Raw genomic sequence first — 17,874 nt, 5'->3', positions numbered from 1 at the left:
TCTTGTTCTTTTGTGTCTTTAAAGTGTTTCATTCCTGGTGCCTGAAGTTCTCCTTTGACATGCACGGTGCAGTTCAAACAGGCCTGCAGGCTCGAGTAATTTGAGGTGACATTTTAACTGCTTGGCTTGAGGAGACTGTCACTAGAAACAGTCTCTGCCCGATGATGGAGGCTGCACGCCCAACATTTTCTCAATGTGCTGAGACTAAGAAAATGGAACGAACTTCCTCTGCACGTAACCACAGGAGGAAGAATTGTTCCCTGTGTTTTAAATAGGAAGTAGAGTGGGTTCAGACCTGAAATGCCTGTAAGCCAGTTTTAAATTCAGTGCATCATTTGGTCGTATTTGCATAATTCTATAAATCTTTGAGGTGTAGATAAGGCAAATGTTCACACGTTATAATACTCAGTTTACCCATTCGTTCAACAGTAATTAACTTGTTCTGAAGCTTAGAGCTTCAGAAATAAATGAGAGTATTTGTGCAAAATGCCATCAGGCCTTTCTGGAATGACATGTAAATTATATAATGTAAATCCATTTGACCTGTGGGGTCCCTGTCATTATTTAGTGACATTCCTTACGGAATAAATTATTTGCAGGCTGGGCAGCCTGCTATGGAGCTCGACAAGGAGCTATAGAAACAAATTACCCTCCCCTTTTGTGCACCATTTGTTCAAACGTGCAAAGACTGCTTTGTTTTCCTCTAATGGAGGAGTGCCATTCCGGTGGTTAAGAGCACATTAGCTGTTCTAGACACAGGCCACAGGCTGGTCAGCAAACGGGTCTGCGGAGGAGGAGGGCCCAGCCGCGTCTGTCCACGAGGGGCAGAGTCCCTGCTCCTGTCCCCGCGAGCTTCCCACGGAAAACACAGAATACAGTGAATCTCAGTCTCTGAAGTTTAGGAACCATGTGTGTGTTTCTCATTTTTGTCCACTCTGCATGTTTATTCTGACTTTGCATTCGCTTTATGGGTAAAGGAACGTTTAAAGCGCGGTGACGGATCTTCAGCTTGCCCTGGGGCTGAGCTCGTATCTCCTGAGCTCAGAGTCAGCTGTGTGCAGAGAACTATTCTAATTCACTCTACAAGCACAAGGGTGCTTGCATTTGCTGTTTTGAACAAAACCAAGAACCTCAGTGAAGCCTGTGAGCAATCCAGGGGGCAGCTGCTCTAGTGATTAACAGACGACCTTTCTGCTAACCTTCCTGCCTTTTACTAATGAGGCCAAATGTTGAGGCACATCACAATCAAGTGAGCTTTTTCTGTTTTATTTCTCAAGAACATTCAGCAGGCATGTCACACATCACCTTGCTGCTGCATTGGGGACCGCAGCCGCCCACCAGGGGCATGCATGGGGGGGGGAGCTCAGAGCTCTCAGAGCATCCTTGTGGGGGGAGGCAGACGGATGCGTTTGGTGTTCAGCAGACCTAAGAGCCCACAGAAAGCATGCGTGAGTAGTAATAGGCAAATCGTTGATTTGTTGTGGAGGGCCTGCCGGCAGTGGAGGCTGAATGACTTCTTGAAGACAGGCTATCGCAGCATGTGGGCCAGTCCAGCACAGAGTAGGCCCTCAGTAATGCCACAGATCGATAACAAGGTCGGTCACCTGTCCCTGCCTCAGTGATAAACCACACCCTGGACACAACTCTGTGCATGTCCCTGTTATGGATCCCAAACCACCGTGCTGAGACAGCCTCGCGGTTGGAGTGGTACCGCCAGCTCCAGCACCAGGGCCTGTCAGTCGAGCAGCGAGACGGGTCTGCGGTCCTCGGCAGTCAGACTGGACAGACCAGGCCGGCTCTCCGTCGCTCCCGCCTCCATCTCTGCTCTGCCAGACCCGTTTCCTTCTCACATTCAAAGTCTGTTGCTCAGAGGACCCAAAGAGCACTCCGGGCACTGGTCAGTGATGTCATTGTACCGTGAGCTGCAGTGACCTGATTTACGCCAGAGGAGAGGAGACAGGAGGCAGGCTGGCATGGGAAACGGTGGTGCCTCTGTCATTAGCACTTGTCTACTTGCTGTTTTCAGCGGCCGGGGCGCACTATGGGTGAGCACCATAGAGCATGTGGCCAGGGCTGTTTAGGAGGCGCTTGTCGAATAGACTGACCTTCTGGAACTTTCCACTAAGGACCCAGCACCTCACACACTGCCATTTAAACCCTCCTGTTCCCCTGACCACGGGGGACAAATGTCAGGAGCGCCCTGACACGGCTGGTTGCGGGGACGAAGCCCAGCCCTGCTTGTCCCGTGTTCCGGGGTCTGCTGGGCAGCCACACGCAGCGTCATGCTCTTTCCCACCGGGACCCACACTCTGGGCTCCGCCGTGAGAGAGGCCACTCCCTGTGTGCTCACAGCCGCTCTACCCACTGTCTTCACCGCTTCAGAAAGCTTCTTGGAATCTAAGTGAATGGGAATGCCGTTTGCTGGACAGAGGATCTTGATTTTCAGATGTGAATGATTTGCAAACACCACCACTTGAGCTCCCAGACGTGCTCGGGCCCTGCTGACTGGCACTCTCGGCTGTGGTCTTAGCATGAGACTGGAGTGGGCGGCAGGGGGTGGGGGGCACCCTCGTGGACGCCTGAGTCTACGGGGCTTCTCCTAGGAGCCGCAGCCCCTGCCCTGCCCTCTAGAGCTCCTGAGGGCAGCCTGCTCAGTTTTTCTGCAGAGTGTCCGGTTTTAGTGACTTCAGTTAGACTCCCCATCACAAGTCACCAGGCAGGCATGGACTCCTTTCATAAGGGGTGAGCATGTGGCAGTGTGCCCGGGACATCTAGGTGAGTCTGTTGAGACTACGGAACAGGCATGTCCTTTATAGCCCGTGACACCACCCGTTTGCAGGTCACTCCCAGGTTCCCAAAAGATGGGAGAGAGTTGAATCAACTACTAAGATGTTTTTTTTTCCAGGGTGGGAGAAGGAAAAAGTCTCCGTAATCCTGGAATCTCTCCTCACACCCCATGAGGGGCGGAGATGTGCAGCTCCTGGGGTTTGGAAACGGAGCTCGAGACTCAGTGTTGGGGTGCTCTGTGACCCTCACGGTGCCCACAGTTTCCGTAGCCAGGGCTGAAGGACAGGACTGTGTAACGTACTTGTTTCCACACGACACACGTGCCGCCCCTGTTGGGTAGTATTAGCTATTTCTTCCCACATTCTTTTCACTAATTCTTTTTTCCGAGAAGTAATTTGTAGTCATCTCTGTGATCTCTTTTGCTTGTTTTAAGCAAAACCCCTTGGAACTGACTTGATCAGCTGCCGTTTAGTTACAAAAGGCAGTGGTAACATTTTGAGTTCTCTTCTGTGAGACTCTGCCTCTGGTGGAACCAGCGGGAGGGGAGGCTTTTGCCTGGAAGACATAGGTCCTGAGACAGTTAGTTGTGAGAGCAAACCCATCAATCAGGACAGCCAGTCAGGAGCTTCCCAGCCACAAACAGACGCAAAACATTGTGTGCCATAGATTGAGTGCAGGTCAGAGTCTCAGGCAGCCCCCTGCTTTGTTCCTGGTCTTCAGGCACCTGTACCCGAGCAGGGCGGTCCCAAGACTCGTGTGATATTGTCCACGAGGAACCCAGCAGTGGGGCTAATTGGGACTCTGGGGTCTTGCAGCTCTAACACGCCTGGGGCGGCTGTGTTTGCTGGAAGCATGCAGCTGCTGGCTGGAGTCAAGCTGTGCACAGGGAGGACCCTGACCAACCACCCCCACTACGAGGACAGCCGCCTGCGGGCTCGGACCCGGGAGGTGAGAGCGCTGTGCCTTCTCTGCTTCCGGGGTGCTCGTGGGCTGGGGGGGTGTCCGCTGCACCTTCTCTGCTTCCCGGGTGCTCGTGGGCTGGGGGGGCGTCCACTGCACCTTCTCTGCTTCCGGGACGCTCGTGGGCTGGGGGGGCGTCCGCTGCACCTTCTCTGCTTCCTGGCTGCTCGTGGGCTGGGGGGGCGTCCGCTGCACCTTCTCTGCTTCCTGGCTGCTCGTGGGCTGGGGGGGCGTCCGCTGCACCTTCTCTGCTTCCGGGGTGCTCGTGGGCTGGGGGGGTGTCTGCCGCACCTTCTCTGCTTCCCGGCTGCTCGTGGGCTGGGGGGGCGTCCGCTGCACCTTCTCTGCTTCCCGGCTGCTCGTGGGCTGGGGGGCGTCCGCTGCACCTTCTCTGCTTCCTGGCTGCTCGTGGGCTGGGGGGGCGTCCACTGCACCTTCTCTGCTTCCGGGACGCTCGTGGGCTGGGGGGGCGTCCGCTGCACCTTCTCTGCTTCCGGGGCGCTCGTGGGCTGGGGGGGCGTCCGCTGCACCTTCTCTGCTTCCGGGGTGCTCGTGGGCTGGGGGGGCGTCTGCCGCACCTTCTCTGCTTCCCGGCTGCTCGTGGGCTGGGGGGGCGTCCGCTGCACCTTCTCTGCTTCCGGGGCGCTCGTGGGCTGGGGGGGCGTCCGCTGCACCTTCTCTGCTTCCGGGGTGCTCGTGGGCTGGGGGGGCGTCCGCTGCACCTTCTCTGCTTCCGGGGCGCTCGTGGGCTGGGGGGGCATCCGCTGCACCTTCTCTGCTTCCAGGGCGCTCGTGGGCTGGGGGGGCGTCCGCTGCACCTTCTCTGCTTCCGGGGCGCTCGTGGGCTGGGGGGGCGTCCGCTGCACCTTCTCTGCTTCCGGGGCGCTCGTGGGCTGGGGGGGGCGTCCGCTGCACCTTCTCTGCTTCCCGGCTGCTCGTGGGCTGGGGGGGCGTCCGGCCAGAAGTGCTGGGGTCACAGCCTGCACGGGACATGGTGGGGAGCTGGGTGTCCAGGGCTGAGGCCCCACCCCTGGGAGAGGTCATGGATAGCGTGACCGTCCCTCGACTGACCTGGCAGCTGAGTAGTTCTGGGCCTGTCTCCCCCGTGCAGGTCTATCAGGTGTACGCGAAGAGGCCTCCGGAGGAGGTGCACGCCCTGCTGCGGGCCCTGGGCGCCCACTACGTCATCCTGGAGGACAGCATCTGCTTCGAGCACAGGCACCAGCGGGGCTGCCGGCTGCGGGACCTGCTGGACGTGGCCAACGGACACGTGAGCATGTGGTCCCGAGAGGGTGGGTCCCGCCCGGAGTCCTGCGTGCTGGTGGCATTCCTGGACTTTCTACCTCCAGGACGGCGCCGTGACTCAGCACTCGCCCGCACTGCCTCCTGCACACTGGGGACAAGGGCAGGTGGAGCTCTAGGTCCCTTGTTCACGACAAGCAGAGCTGCACACTGGGCAAGGGCAGGTGGAGCACTAGGTCCCTTGTTCACGACAAGCAGAGCTGCACACTGGGGACAAGGGCAGGCGGGGCTCTAGGTCCCTTGTTCACGACAAGCAGAGCTGCACACTGGACAAGGGCAGGTGGAGCACTAGGTCCCTTGTTCACGACAAGCAGAGCTGCACACTGGGGACAAGGGCAGGCGGGGCTCTAGGTCCCTTGTTCACGACAAGCAGAGCTGCACACTGGGCAAGGGCAGGCGGGGCTCTAGGTCCCTTGTTCACGACAAGCAGAGCTGCACACTGGACAAGGGCAGGTGGAGCACTAGGTCCCTTGTTCACGGCAAGCAGAGCTGCACACTGGGCAAGGGCAGGTGGAACTCTAGGTCCCTTGTTCACGACAAGCAGAGCTGCACACTGGGCAAGGGCAGGCGGGGCTCTAGGTCCCCTTGTTCACGACAAGCAGAGCTGCACACTGGGCAAGGGCAGGTGGAGCACTAGGTCCCCTTGTTCACGACAAGCAGAGCTGCACACTGGGCAAGGGCAGGTGGAGCACTAGGTCCCTTGTTCACGGCAAGCAGAGCTGCACACTGGGGACAAGGGCAGGTGGAGCACTAGGTCCCTTGTTCACGACAAGCAGAGCTGCACACTGGAAAAGGGCAGGTGGAGCTCTAGGTCCCTTGTTCACGGCAAGCAGAGCTACACACTGGGGACAAGGGCAGGTGGAGCACTAGGTCCCTTGTTCACGAGGAGCAGAGCTGCACACTGGGCAAGGGCAGGTGGAGCACTAGGTCCCTTGTTCACGGCAAGCAGAGCTGCACACTGGGGACAAGGGCAGGTGGAGCACTAGGTCCCCTTGTTCACGACAAGCAGAGCTGCACACTGGACAAGGGCAGGTGGAGCACTAGGTCCCTTGTTCACGGCAAGCAGAGCTGCACACTGGGGACAAGGGCAGGTGGAGCACTAGGTCCCTTGTTCACGACAAGCAGAGCTGCACACTGGGCAAGGGCAGGTGGAGCACTAGGTCCCTTGTTCACGGCAAGCAGAGCTGCACACTGGACAAGGGCAGGCGGAGCTCTAGGTCCCTTGTTCACGGCAAGCAGAGCTGCACACTGGACAAGGGCAGGCGGAGCTCTAGGTCCCTTGTTCACGACAAGCAGAGCTGCACACTGGGCAAGGGCAGGCGGGGCTCTAGGTCCCCTTGTTCACGGCAAGCAGAGCTGCACACTGGGCAAGGGCAGGCGGGGCTCTAGGTCCCCTTGTTCACGGCAAGCAGAGCTGCACACTGGGGACAAGGGCAGGCGGAGCTCTAGGTCCCTTGTTCACGGCAAGCAGAGCTGCACACTGGGCAAGGGCAGGCGGGGCTCTAGGTTCCCTTGTTCACGGCAAGCAGAGCTGCACACTGGGCAAGGGCAGGCAGGGCTCTAGGTCCCTTGTTCATGACAAGCAGAGCTGCACACTGGGACAAGGGCAGGTGGGGCTCTAGGTCCCTTGTTCATGACAAGCAGAGCTGCACACTGGGCAAGGGCAGGCGGAGCTCTAGGTTCCCTTGCTCACGGCAAGCAGAGCTGCACACTGGGGACGGGCAGGCGGAGCTCTAGGTTCCCTTGCTCACGGCAAGCAGAGCACCTGTCTTCAGCTGCCTTGCCAGGAGGCTCCACACAAAACTCATATTTAAGGTTTTGCTGCTAAAATCTCATCCTTCTTAAAGCCTCTGCTTGAAGCGTTTGTCCAGCTCTTCACAAGTGCCTGTGACAGTGATACCATCATCTCCCTGCTCCCCTTGGGGGTCCCCTTTGTCCACTGGACACAGAGATACTGTCTGGGGCCACCTTACACTCCAGGGCAGAACACCACAAACTAGCCTAAACCCAGAAAGACTCAGTGGACTGTCCAAAACTCAAGATTCAAGAGACTGACCCTGGCCAGTTGGCTCAGCAGTAGAGTGCCGCGGACCAGCGCAGCTTCCAAATAACGGTGCGGAATTAAGGAAACACACTTTGTCAGAACAAAACCGATGGGACCGGGAGGACTCCTCAAACTGCCTGGCAGCATCTGAGTGCCTCACAGCCTCAGTTCGCTTTATTATATGGACCTATGCAAATCAAGGACCCTGATACAAAGTTGCACATCAAAGGCTAAGACAGGAACTCTCCCAAGGCAAAAACAGTATACATTAGTGAATTTTACAAACATCTGAAAACAAAGAGTCAGAGGAAGGGTATGTATATTGCTTCCTGCAACCCAAGGAAGGAAGGGGAGTGGGTGCAAACACAGAGCATCAAAGCCAAATATGGAGATGGAGGGGGTAGAACTTAAGCCCCCTGCCAAGCCTTGAATCTATAATGGCTTTTTGCCATTACCGGTCCACAACATATCCCCCTTTTCTTTTTAATTTGTGTGCGGAGATTTGCACTCATCTGATTTTCTAATTTGGAGGCAGACGGAGAAAATACAGAATAAACACAAAATTAGTATAGCCAATGCTAACAGATACCCAAAACAAGTATACTAATACATCACAGTAATTAAAGCCTTTAAGCAAACTCTTTAAGCTAATAATACAATAAGAATCTATAAAAGAGTAATGTCCTTAAAGTGTTCACCAAGTCCAAGTTGGCACCAACACCATTCCAAATCTCTGCAAATGCAACCCAACCCCAGTTCAGTCCATCAAAAACTGTCACAGGAGCAGGAGTCCAGGAAAAGTCCACTTTCAGGAGAAGTCCACATGGCACTGGAATTGCTGTCACACTTCCACACTCTGCAGCTAGCATCAAAGTCCCAATGACCGCTGCTTCCCAGCTGGCAATGACCCAGGTAGACTGGAAAAGCCATCTGCAGCACGCATGAAGACGGAGCTTCCATTTTCTTTAAACTGGAAAGATGAACCCAGGGGTCCTATACTGGAGCTTTACAGCCATGGAGTGGTGAGGAGAACCTTGGGATACACCAAGCTGGGTGGCAGAGGTAATTTTGTAAATTGGCAAAAAAGGAAAAAAGGAGCTCTGAATTAGGAGTAGGTCCTAGCCTAAACTATGAGTGGGGCATTGAGGCAGGAGGAATAAAAGAAAGACTGTATATTAATCAAAGCAGTAGAAAACAGGACTATCAATACCCACAACAGAGATCTTCGAGGGAAGAATAAAAAACCTGAATATTCAGGCAAGACCTAGTTAAATGACCCTTGTGTAAATGAGACCAGTCTACCAGCTACTTGGAAGAAATACCCCAGGCTCGTCCACAGTGTCGTAGATGGGGCTGACTGCCCTGGGCACCTTTTAGCCTTCAGTGGCAAATCCCAGTATTCTGGGCAAGGTTAGGTCACAGGTGGATGGAGCAGGGCTGGAAGAGACTGAACCCTCCCTTAGAGGAGTGAGGGGGAAGCCTACCTTCCAGTGTGTCCCTTCTTCCTCACAGCAAAGGCATGTAAGCCTGGCAGGCTTTGGCTTAAATGACCATCCTTTCCACTATTGAAGCAGGGCCCTGATGAAGTTCCAGTTGGAGCGTTGGAGCCTCTGAGGGCGTATGCCAAGAGCTAGTATTTTACCTGATCTCCTTTGGGCTTTTTCGGCCTCTTGGTACCTTAAAAGCCATGCTCAGAAGATCTCGCTGAGGGGCTTGAGGGTCCCTATCTGCCTATATATCTGGAGCTATTCAGAATAGAACAAAACAGTGTCATTAGCTGGAATCAAATAAAAGTAAAAAAAAAAGGTAGTAGTTTGCAGGACAAAAATTTGGGCATCTCTTGTACATCAGCATTCAAGATAAACTGTTTGAAGTAAAAAGCGTAACAGGGTAGACCTGCAGGAGCTCCAGGACATGACTCCCCCCCCCCTTTCTTTTTATATTATTTACAATTGAATTACACTTTACAATATTTTGACTTCAAATATTGCAAGAAATTCTTGACTTTGTTAACGTTTAACAAAAATAGAGTAAAAGCACCTCCAAACAACATTCCCACACTTATCAAAACACCCCCTTAACATTAATTAACAGGCACTTTAGAGAGTACATATCAAAACTGAAAAATCCCATTGTGATCTTCATTATTCTTCTACAGCAAAAAAATCTTTACACCTTTATTATGTAAATCTATGCTGCTTCAAGCCTTTCACTTGCGGCCTGGAGCAGCCTGGCCAAACCAGCAAGTCTTTTGGATCCAAAATGAGCGTGCTCTACTTATTCCAAACAAAATTATATTTATATAGGGAAATGAAATTATTCCCGTTTTGTTTTCAATACTACAGCCGGCACTTCCAAAACTATTATTATCATTACTTTTCATGTAAGGACTTATTCAGGCCTTATAAACAAAAACACTTAGACATTAAACAAAGACTTCACATACAATCACACAAATCAAGAGTGAAACCCGGGGTTTTAGAGATTGAACTATGGCCTGCTTGATCTTAAGTAGGGCTATCTTAATAGGAACGTAATAAGGATATATACTAAACAGAGATCTCTCTCGAAAAATCTCAAGACGGCCGTATGAGATTTCTATTCAGCAATACCCAAATCAGGCCCCCCTTTCGCCCTCTTTTCAAGCAATGGATCAGGAAAATAAAATGATCTAAAACATTAAAAAAAATTAGATAATAATTGAGAAAGGGAAAAGAGCATAGTAACTCTTATGCAATTGCTCTTGTGAAGTGAGTCTCTCATCTAGAATCATGGTGTCTCACCAGTTGTTCAGGGATCCACCGAGGAGCTTCAGCAGACCTAGGAAAAACACACACATATCCTCGGCCCCATAAGATAACAGGGTCTGGCCCTTGCCAGATTCCTGTGAGTGGGTCCCTCCATCGCACTTCAGGGAAGGCTTTCCTTGCAGGGTTCCAGAGTCTCTCTGCTGCTGAATGACCCTGTACATCAGTATTTAAAAAATTTAAAGTGAAAAGAGCATGACAAAGAAGATTTGCAGGAATTTGAGGGTATAATTCCCCTTTTTTAATTTTTTCCAATTGGTTTTTAAGTGTTTGATGTGCACGCTCTACAATGCCTTGACCCTGGGGATTGTAAGGAATTCCCGTCCTTAGGTCAAGTCCAAAAGTCTGACAAAATGTAGTAAATGCTTTTCCTACATATGCAGGAGCATTGTCAGTTTTAATCAGTTTAGGAAGTCCAATAATAGAAAATGCATACAAGCAGTGAGCTATAACATGTTTAGCAGCCTCTCCTGTTCTGGCAGAGGCTACTATAAATCCAGAATAAGTATCTACTGTAACGTGGACAAAGGATTGTTTGCCAAATGAAGGTATATGAGTAACATCCATTTGCCAAAGTTGCCCCGGTAGGAGTCCTCGAGGGTTAATTCCAGACGAAGGGACAGATTGTAATATAGGGCACCTTGGACAAGATTTAACAATCTGCCGTGCTGCTTCCCGAGAAAGTTGAAACTGTTTACGCAGGGCTGCAGCGTTCTGGTGATGGATAGTATGAGACTGAATTGCTTGATCTGTCATGGTTGCTCCAATAATTTTCTTTTGGGTAGCTTGATCAACAAGGGCATTCCCTTGCGCTAAAGCTCCAGGGAGCATGGAGTGAGCTCGAATGTGTCCTATAAAACACGGAGCTGTATGTTGACGTACAAGTCTTTGAAGAAGGAGGAACTGCTGAAATAGTTCCTCATCAGCAGTTGTCCCTAAGACAGCAGTCTCTATAGTGGAAACAACCATAAGTAAATATCTGCTGTCTGTATATAAATTAAAGGAGGAGTATGGCAAATGCTGAAAAGCCATGATAATGGCATGTAATTCTACTCTTTGGGCTGATTTTAAGGTGACTGTTTCAGTGTAAAGCTGTCCATTGATTATTAAGCCTGCTATTCCTGAGCTGGATCCGTCAGTAAAGATTGTAGGTGCTTCAGGAATGGGCTCATTAACAATTGTCTTAGGAAATATAAAGGTAGTAATTAATGAAAATTGAACTATTTTATCAGCTGGGTAGTGAGAATCAATTTGGCCTGTAAAATTTGCAAAAGCGATTTGCCATTTTGTGGAAGTTTCCCAGAGCCATTGTTGTTGATCCTTTGAAAAAGGAACAACAATAGTCTGTGGCTCAAAACCTATAAGCTGCAAGAGTCGCCTACGCCCCTTGATAATCAAGGAGGCAACAAGATCAAAATATGGAGATAAAACTTTCTTAGGAGTAACAGCTAAATGAATCCATTCAATAGGACCTGAAGCTTGCCACGATAGTCCTGTTGGAGTGTAACTTGAGGGACATATTAGTAGGGCAATTGATTCCTCAGGATTTATGCGTTTTAGTTGTGCTTGCTGCAAGGCCTTTTCTACAAGCTTTAAAGCTTGTTGTCCCGCAGGTGTAAGTACCCGAGGAGAAGCTGGTTCAGCTGAGCCTCTAAGAATATCAAAAAGTGGCTTCAGTTCTCCAGTAGTTAATTTCAAGGAAGGTCTAAGCCAATTAATGTCTCCTAACAGTTTCTGGAAATCGTTTAAAGTTTGCAAATGATCTGTCCTGATTTCTATTTTCTGTGGGCGAATTTGTTGTCCCTCAATAATTTGTCCTAAATAAGAAAAAGGTAAAGATTGCTGTACCTTTTCAGGAGCTATATAAAGTCCTGATTTTTTCAGAGAATATTCTAGTTGTTGCAAAATGGTCAACACAGTGTCTTTATCTGGATGAGCAATAAGAATATCATCCATATAATGAATTATGTATGCCTTAGGGTGTTGCCTTCATACTGGAGAGATGGCTTGAGCAACATATTTTTGGCACAAGGTAGGACTATTAGCCATACCTTGAGGCAAAACTCTCCACTGGTATCGCTCCATGGGAGCCTGAAAATTAAGTGAAGGAACACTGAATGCAAAACGCTTGCAATCATGAGGGCTTAAAGGAATAGTAAAAAAGCAATCCTTCAAATCAACAACTATAAGGTGATAGTTCCATGGAATGGCAGTAGGAGAAGGAAGTCCTAGCTGGAGAGGACCCATAATTTCCATAGTCTTATTTATTGCTCTCAAATCTTGTAATAGCCTCCAGTTTCCTGATTTCTTTTTAATGACAAATATAGGCGTATTCCATGGACTATTAGATGGTTCAATGTGCCCAAGCTGTAGCTGTTCCTGTACCAATTGAGCAGCTGCCCTAAGTTTCTCCTGAGAAAGGGGCCATTGGTCTACCCATACAGGATTATCTGATTTCCAAGTAATTGGGTCTGCACAGTGCATTATTGGGGTAGCAGGAGCTACCAAGGCCCCTATGCAAAATTTTGATATCCTAATCCATGCCTTCTGGTATTGGGTGCCACTTCTATGGGGGTGAGAATTCCTCGCTGTTCTTTCCCTAGACCCTTAGTGGGCAAAAATCCCTGATCAAGCATTTGAGTGCTAACTAAACTATTAGGACTGACAAGCAATGCCCCCATATTTTTCAAAACATCTCTACCCCACAAATTAACTGGCAATCCAGGGAGCACATAGGCTGAAAAAATCCAGAATGACCTTCTTTATCTTCCCATTGTAAAAAACTAGAACTTTGTTGAGGGGATTTACTCTGCCCTATACCTTGTAATTCTGTGGCTGCTGCATGAGTGGGCCAGGAAGGAGGCCAATGTAGCTTTGCAATAACAGATACATCAGCCCCAGTATCTAAAAGCCCTTTAAATTTACGCCCTTGTATTGTTAGTTCCATTTCAGGGCGTTCCTGACCTATTTTTTGAATCCAATAGGCAGTATCAGTGGAGCCAAATCTTTGATTCTCTTGGGGTCCCTTTAGCAGGGTTTGGCCTTGCCTTAAAAGAAGTAAAAGGATTAATTGAGCAATTTTCATATCAGGGGAGATAGTGACTATATTCCTCAAAGTGTGAGCCATTACTTTAATTTCCCCTGTATAATCAGAGTCTATCACTCCAGGAAGAACAAAGAATTCCCTCATAGTTAAACTACTTTTGCCTAACAAGATTCCTACTGTGTTACTGGGAAGTGGCCCAAAAATTCCAGTGGGTATGGCTTGAGGTCCCATCTCTGGAGTCAATACGAATTGGGAGGTGGGACTGAGGTCCAGTCCTGTACTGCCTGTTGTTGCCTGGGATAGTTGGGCAATGTTTGGCCTACTGGAATCTGAATTTGCTGAGGAAACACTGACATTGCCCCTATTGTTTGATGGGGCCGGGGAGGGCCCCATTGTCCGTTTCCCTGTCCTGCGGTAGTACATTTAGGCCTCCCCTTATTCTTCCAATGTTTCCCATGTCTACAGAGTGGGCAGAGGTCCGGAGCCTTAAGGGCTGGCTGTCCTTGAGGGAGAGGCCGAGACCAATATCCGGGGAAAGCAGGGCAGTTTTTAGCAAAATGCCCCGAACCCCCGCATTGAAAACAGTTTCCACGGGCAAAAGTACTTCCCTGACCTTCCTTCCTTCGCTTGTTCTGTCCTTTATCAAAATTTTGTCCTGGAAATCTTGCCTTATTACCTGTGGTAAAGGCAAGACCTTGCATGTATGAAGGCCCAACATCAGCGCAAATTCTAATATAATCCTCTATATCTCCCTTCTTGCGGTGAGGCCGAAGTGCAGCCTGACAAGCAGAATTAGCATTTTCATAGGCTAGTTGTTTTATTAAAACCTTTCCCACATTTTTATCCCCTACTATTCTTTCAACTGCTTGAATTAGCCGTGAGACAAAGTCTTGAAATCGCTCGTCTGCACCCTGCCTAATTTTACCAAATTCTTCTGGTTTGGTCCCTGGAATAGGCAGGCATTTCCATGCCTGTGTGGCTAGCTGATTAATTATATCATAAATAGCTGGTCGATATTCTAATTGAGTTGCCATATGGGCATACTGTCCTTCTCCAGTTAACATATCTACAGTAACAGCAACCTCCTCTTGCTGATTTTTCTCATCCAGCTCTATAGCCTTTTCATGAAAGTTTGACTTCCACAACAAATAATCACCCCCAGAGAGACAAGCACGAGCAATCGCCTTCCAGTCATTTGGGGGAAGAGCCTTTGCACTAATGGTATCTAATAAACCAAGTGTAAAAGGGGCAGTAGGCCCATACTGAGCACAAGCAAGTTTAAGCTCTTTCAGAGTTTTAAAAGGTACAGGTTCATGTTCTCGCACTAGTCTCCCTGTATCATCCTGTCTTTCCACAATAGGAAAACAGGCAAAGCCATCTATTGTTTCCCCTATATTTCGAGCCTGGTCTATAGATTGTTGGAGAGGAGATTTCCCAGATTTTGAGCTATAGACTATGGAATCAGCCTGATAAGGGAACGGAGGAGCAGAGGGTTGAATGTAGGAAGGAGCTGAGGGCAGCGGAGACCCCGCGGCTAAGGCAGCCATAGCCACGGATTTTTCATCCCCCCTGTCATCCTCAGACTTCAAGTTATCCTCATATTCATATCCCTCTGTTTCCGGCTTACCCTGATACTCTTCAGACAATGATTTGTCTTCATATGGAAACATTTTTACAAAAAGGTCCCTTACTTTTGACCCTATCTGTCCCATATTCTTTTACTCCCAACTACTCTTTCCCCAAAAACTTTCTTTACTCACTGTGCGCACTTCACTTTGGGGAGTTCCGTCACCTTCCTTCAGTTTTAGTTTCCTCGTACTCAAGTCGTCTGTTCGGGCGCCACTTGCCGCGGACCAGCGCAGCTTCCAAATAACGGTGCGGAATTAAGGAAACACACTTTGTCAGAACAAAACCGATGGGACCGGGAGGACTCCTCAAACTGCCTGGCAGCATCTGAGTGCCTCACAGCCTCAGTTCGCTTTATTATATGGACCTATGCAAATCAAGGACCCTGATACAAAGTTGCACATCAAAGGCTAAGACAGGAACTCTCCCAAGGCAAAAACAGGATACATTAGTGAATTTTACAAACATCTGAAAACAAAGAGTCAGAGGAAGGGTATGTATATTGCTTCCTGCAACCCAAGGAAGGAAGGGGAGTGGGTGCAAACACAGAGCATCAAAGCCAAATATGGAGATGGAGGGGGTAGAACTTAAGCCCCCTGCCAAGCCTTGAATCTATAATGGCTTTTTGCCATTACCGGTCCACAACAGTAGAGTGCCGGCCTGGTGTGTGGAAGTCCCAGGTTCAATTCCCGGCCAGGGCACACAGGAAGAAGCCCATCTGCTTCTCCACCCCTCCCCCTCTCCTTCCTCTCTGTCTCTCTCTTCCCCTCCCACAGCCAAGGCTCCATTGGAGCAAAGTTGGCCTGGACACTGAGGATGGCTCCATGGCCTCCACCTCAGGTGCTAGAATGGCTCCAGTTGCAATGGAGCAACAAGCCAGATGGGCAGAGCATCACCCCCTGGTGGGCATACCAGCTGGATCCCGGTCGGGCGCATGTGGGAGTCTGTCTCTCTGCCTCCCCGCTTCTCACTTCAGAAAAATACAAAGAGAGAGAGAGAGAGAGAGAGAGATATTCAGGAGACTTAAGACCAAACCTCCCAAGGGTGCAGCACGTTATTATGACTGTAGTCACCGCGCTGTGCAGAATTTACTCACCTTCTAACTGCACGTTGTTCCTTCCACCAGCCCCGTGTGTTCATGAACTGGACTGTGGTCATCCTGTCACCACAGGTGTGATGATCACCCGCTGTGTACCTTACATGTATACAGCTGTATTTGGCAGCAATGCCTCCGTACAGGTGAAGATAATAATTTGAGATTCAGATTTTTGCCCAAGCAAAAGGACTGTCCATAACTATCTTGAACTCAGAGGAGGTACAGACCCAAGATGTGCATTTACGTTTTGGTTTGTGGGTAACATTTTAAACGAGGCTGTCGAAGGGGCTGGACGGTTTTCTCCGGCCATCGTGATGCCTCTCTGATTTCGTTTCTGTGATTGGACAGTCTCGTCCGTTCCTCAGAACAAGGAAATCGAGTCCAGTTCCAGTTTTGCCGCTGAGTTGGTCCCTGTGCCTGCACGTGCTTCTCAGCCTCAGCTCTCACCTCCGGGGCGGGGGTGGGGGGGGGAGCACCAGATAACCCTCAAGGAGCCACTGACATTGAAATCATTGTCACTTAAGTCAGTGTTTTTCTACCATTGGGCCGTGGACTGGTCTGCCAGAGATTTTGTGCTGGTCCGTGAAAGAATTAACTGCCTGGCTGTTGTATGAAGATTACAGACCCAGTGGTCTTAATCAGACTTGCTTATGCTCAGGGTGATTTCTGCCTCAGTGGTTCCTGAAACAATTTTCTATTTTCACTTGTCCCTGCGTGTGAAAAGGTTGAAAACCACTGACTTAAGTTCACAAAGGAAGCCCAACGCCTCCCCCTGCTGCTGTCGCCTCTTATCTTGCGTTTGCCTGCTGGTTGCTTGTTTTTAACACATTCTACTTGGTGTTGTTTCGGCTTCAGACGATGGATGGCCCAGGAGAGAACGACCCAGATCTGAAAGCCACAGGCCACCCGCGCTTCTGTGAAGAGATCAAGAGAGACCTGCCCCCCTACACCGCGCTCTTCACCAGGGTGTTTCAGAACAAAACCTTCCACGTTTACAAGCTCTCCAGGAGCAAGTGACAGCGTCCTGCTCAGTCTCTGTTTTTGATATGCGAAACCCCGTCACAAGGAAACTCAACAGGTCGCGTTTTCTCTGTAATTAGGTAGCTCAAACCCTAACGCTGTGATATGAGTAAGTTCTACAGATGTTTACACAATGGTTACCATCTCTGAAGTATCTTATACCAGCTCAGTTCTTTCCTGTCTCGTCTTTCTTTCCCTCTAATGTTCCCAGCCCAGATGTTCTCAGCTTTCTAAGAGTGATCTAGGGCTTCGTGGTCGGGAGACGGCACCACGTTGGAAGCCCACAGCCGGTGCGGGATGTGAACACTGTGAATTTTCAATTGGCTTCAGACAGTGATGGTTGAAATGCATTGAGGGGGCACGTAATTAAATCATTTAATATTATGTCACTAGTGAAGACCAACTGGGGGCTTTTTAAAAGCTCTTTATTGTCCTATTTCAACTAAAAATTTTATAATGTTTTCAAATTATGCTTTTAATATTTCAGAAAAATCATGGTCTGGTGTTTGTATGTAACTGAAACTTTTTGTTGCGCTCTGTCTGAAATGTGACATGTAACCTGTGTCATGCACTGTGTGTGCGTGTGTGTGTGTGTGTGTGTGTGCGTGTGTTATGCTGTGCACAGAACAGTTTCAGGTTCCACACTGTAAGTCTTTGAAGGAGCAGAAATGTGTATGTAACCATGTATGTTGTTACTCTTCAGTGTTATTATTTTAAAAACCTAACCGACGCCATTGAACCTATCCTGCAAGAAAGATAATTTTTCTTTATTTCTTACTCGTTTAAATTCACTGGGTTTGCAAAATTTTGTAAACATTTTGTTTTTAGCCTTTGTATTTTTTACAGCCAAGAACCTGGCAAAGTCTGAATATTTTTTAAAAGATTGTATCTTAACTAATTCACTAATACAGTATTTTTGGCAGAGAACATTTTCCTACCAAGTTTGCATGTGGTCACCAATCTCACTGTGAGGGTCCTGGTGGTGGGGTTCCTTCCCCCTAAATGGTGACCAAGTGCCTCTAAGTCCTGCTTCTTTGTACACGGGAGGGTTCTGCGCCCCTGCCCAGCAACAGTCTTCAGAAGTGGCTTTTATAATTAATTTCTATAATGGGGACATGTACATGTTGCTGATAAATGCATATAATGTATTTAATTAGCCATGGTGACTGTGGGGTTAGCTTTCTGC

The 17,874-nt window shown here is 49.4% G+C and overlaps 1 protein-coding gene across 2 annotated transcripts in view; it reads left to right on the top strand.

Annotated features, from left to right (window-relative positions):
- The window catches only part of DPY19L3 (dpy-19 like C-mannosyltransferase 3), a 47,583-nt gene extending 29,968 nt beyond the window's left edge, over nucleotides 1-17,615 (top strand). The window contains exons 17-19 of one of the 2 annotated variants that reach the window (XM_066242465.1): nucleotides 3,603-3,735; nucleotides 4,859-5,017; nucleotides 16,524-17,615. In XM_066242465.1, coding sequence (XP_066098562.1) covers nucleotides 3,603-3,735; nucleotides 4,859-5,017; nucleotides 16,524-16,685 — 454 coding nt within the window. In that variant the 3' untranslated portion in view covers nucleotides 16,686-17,615. Of the gene's footprint in view, nucleotides 1-3,602; nucleotides 3,736-4,858; nucleotides 5,040-16,523 lie in introns of both variants that reach the window. The other variant, XM_066242466.1, reaches the window with a different exon arrangement.
- The last annotated feature ends 259 nt before the right edge of the window (nucleotides 17,616-17,874 follow it).

The sequence above is a fragment of the Saccopteryx bilineata genome, chromosome 9 (assembly GCF_036850765.1).
Source record: "Saccopteryx bilineata isolate mSacBil1 chromosome 9, mSacBil1_pri_phased_curated, whole genome shotgun sequence".
Lineage (NCBI taxonomy): Eukaryota > Metazoa > Chordata > Mammalia > Chiroptera > Emballonuridae > Saccopteryx > Saccopteryx bilineata.
Note: the sequence above shows the minus strand (reverse complement) of the source record. Positions and strands in the feature narration are given on the sequence as shown.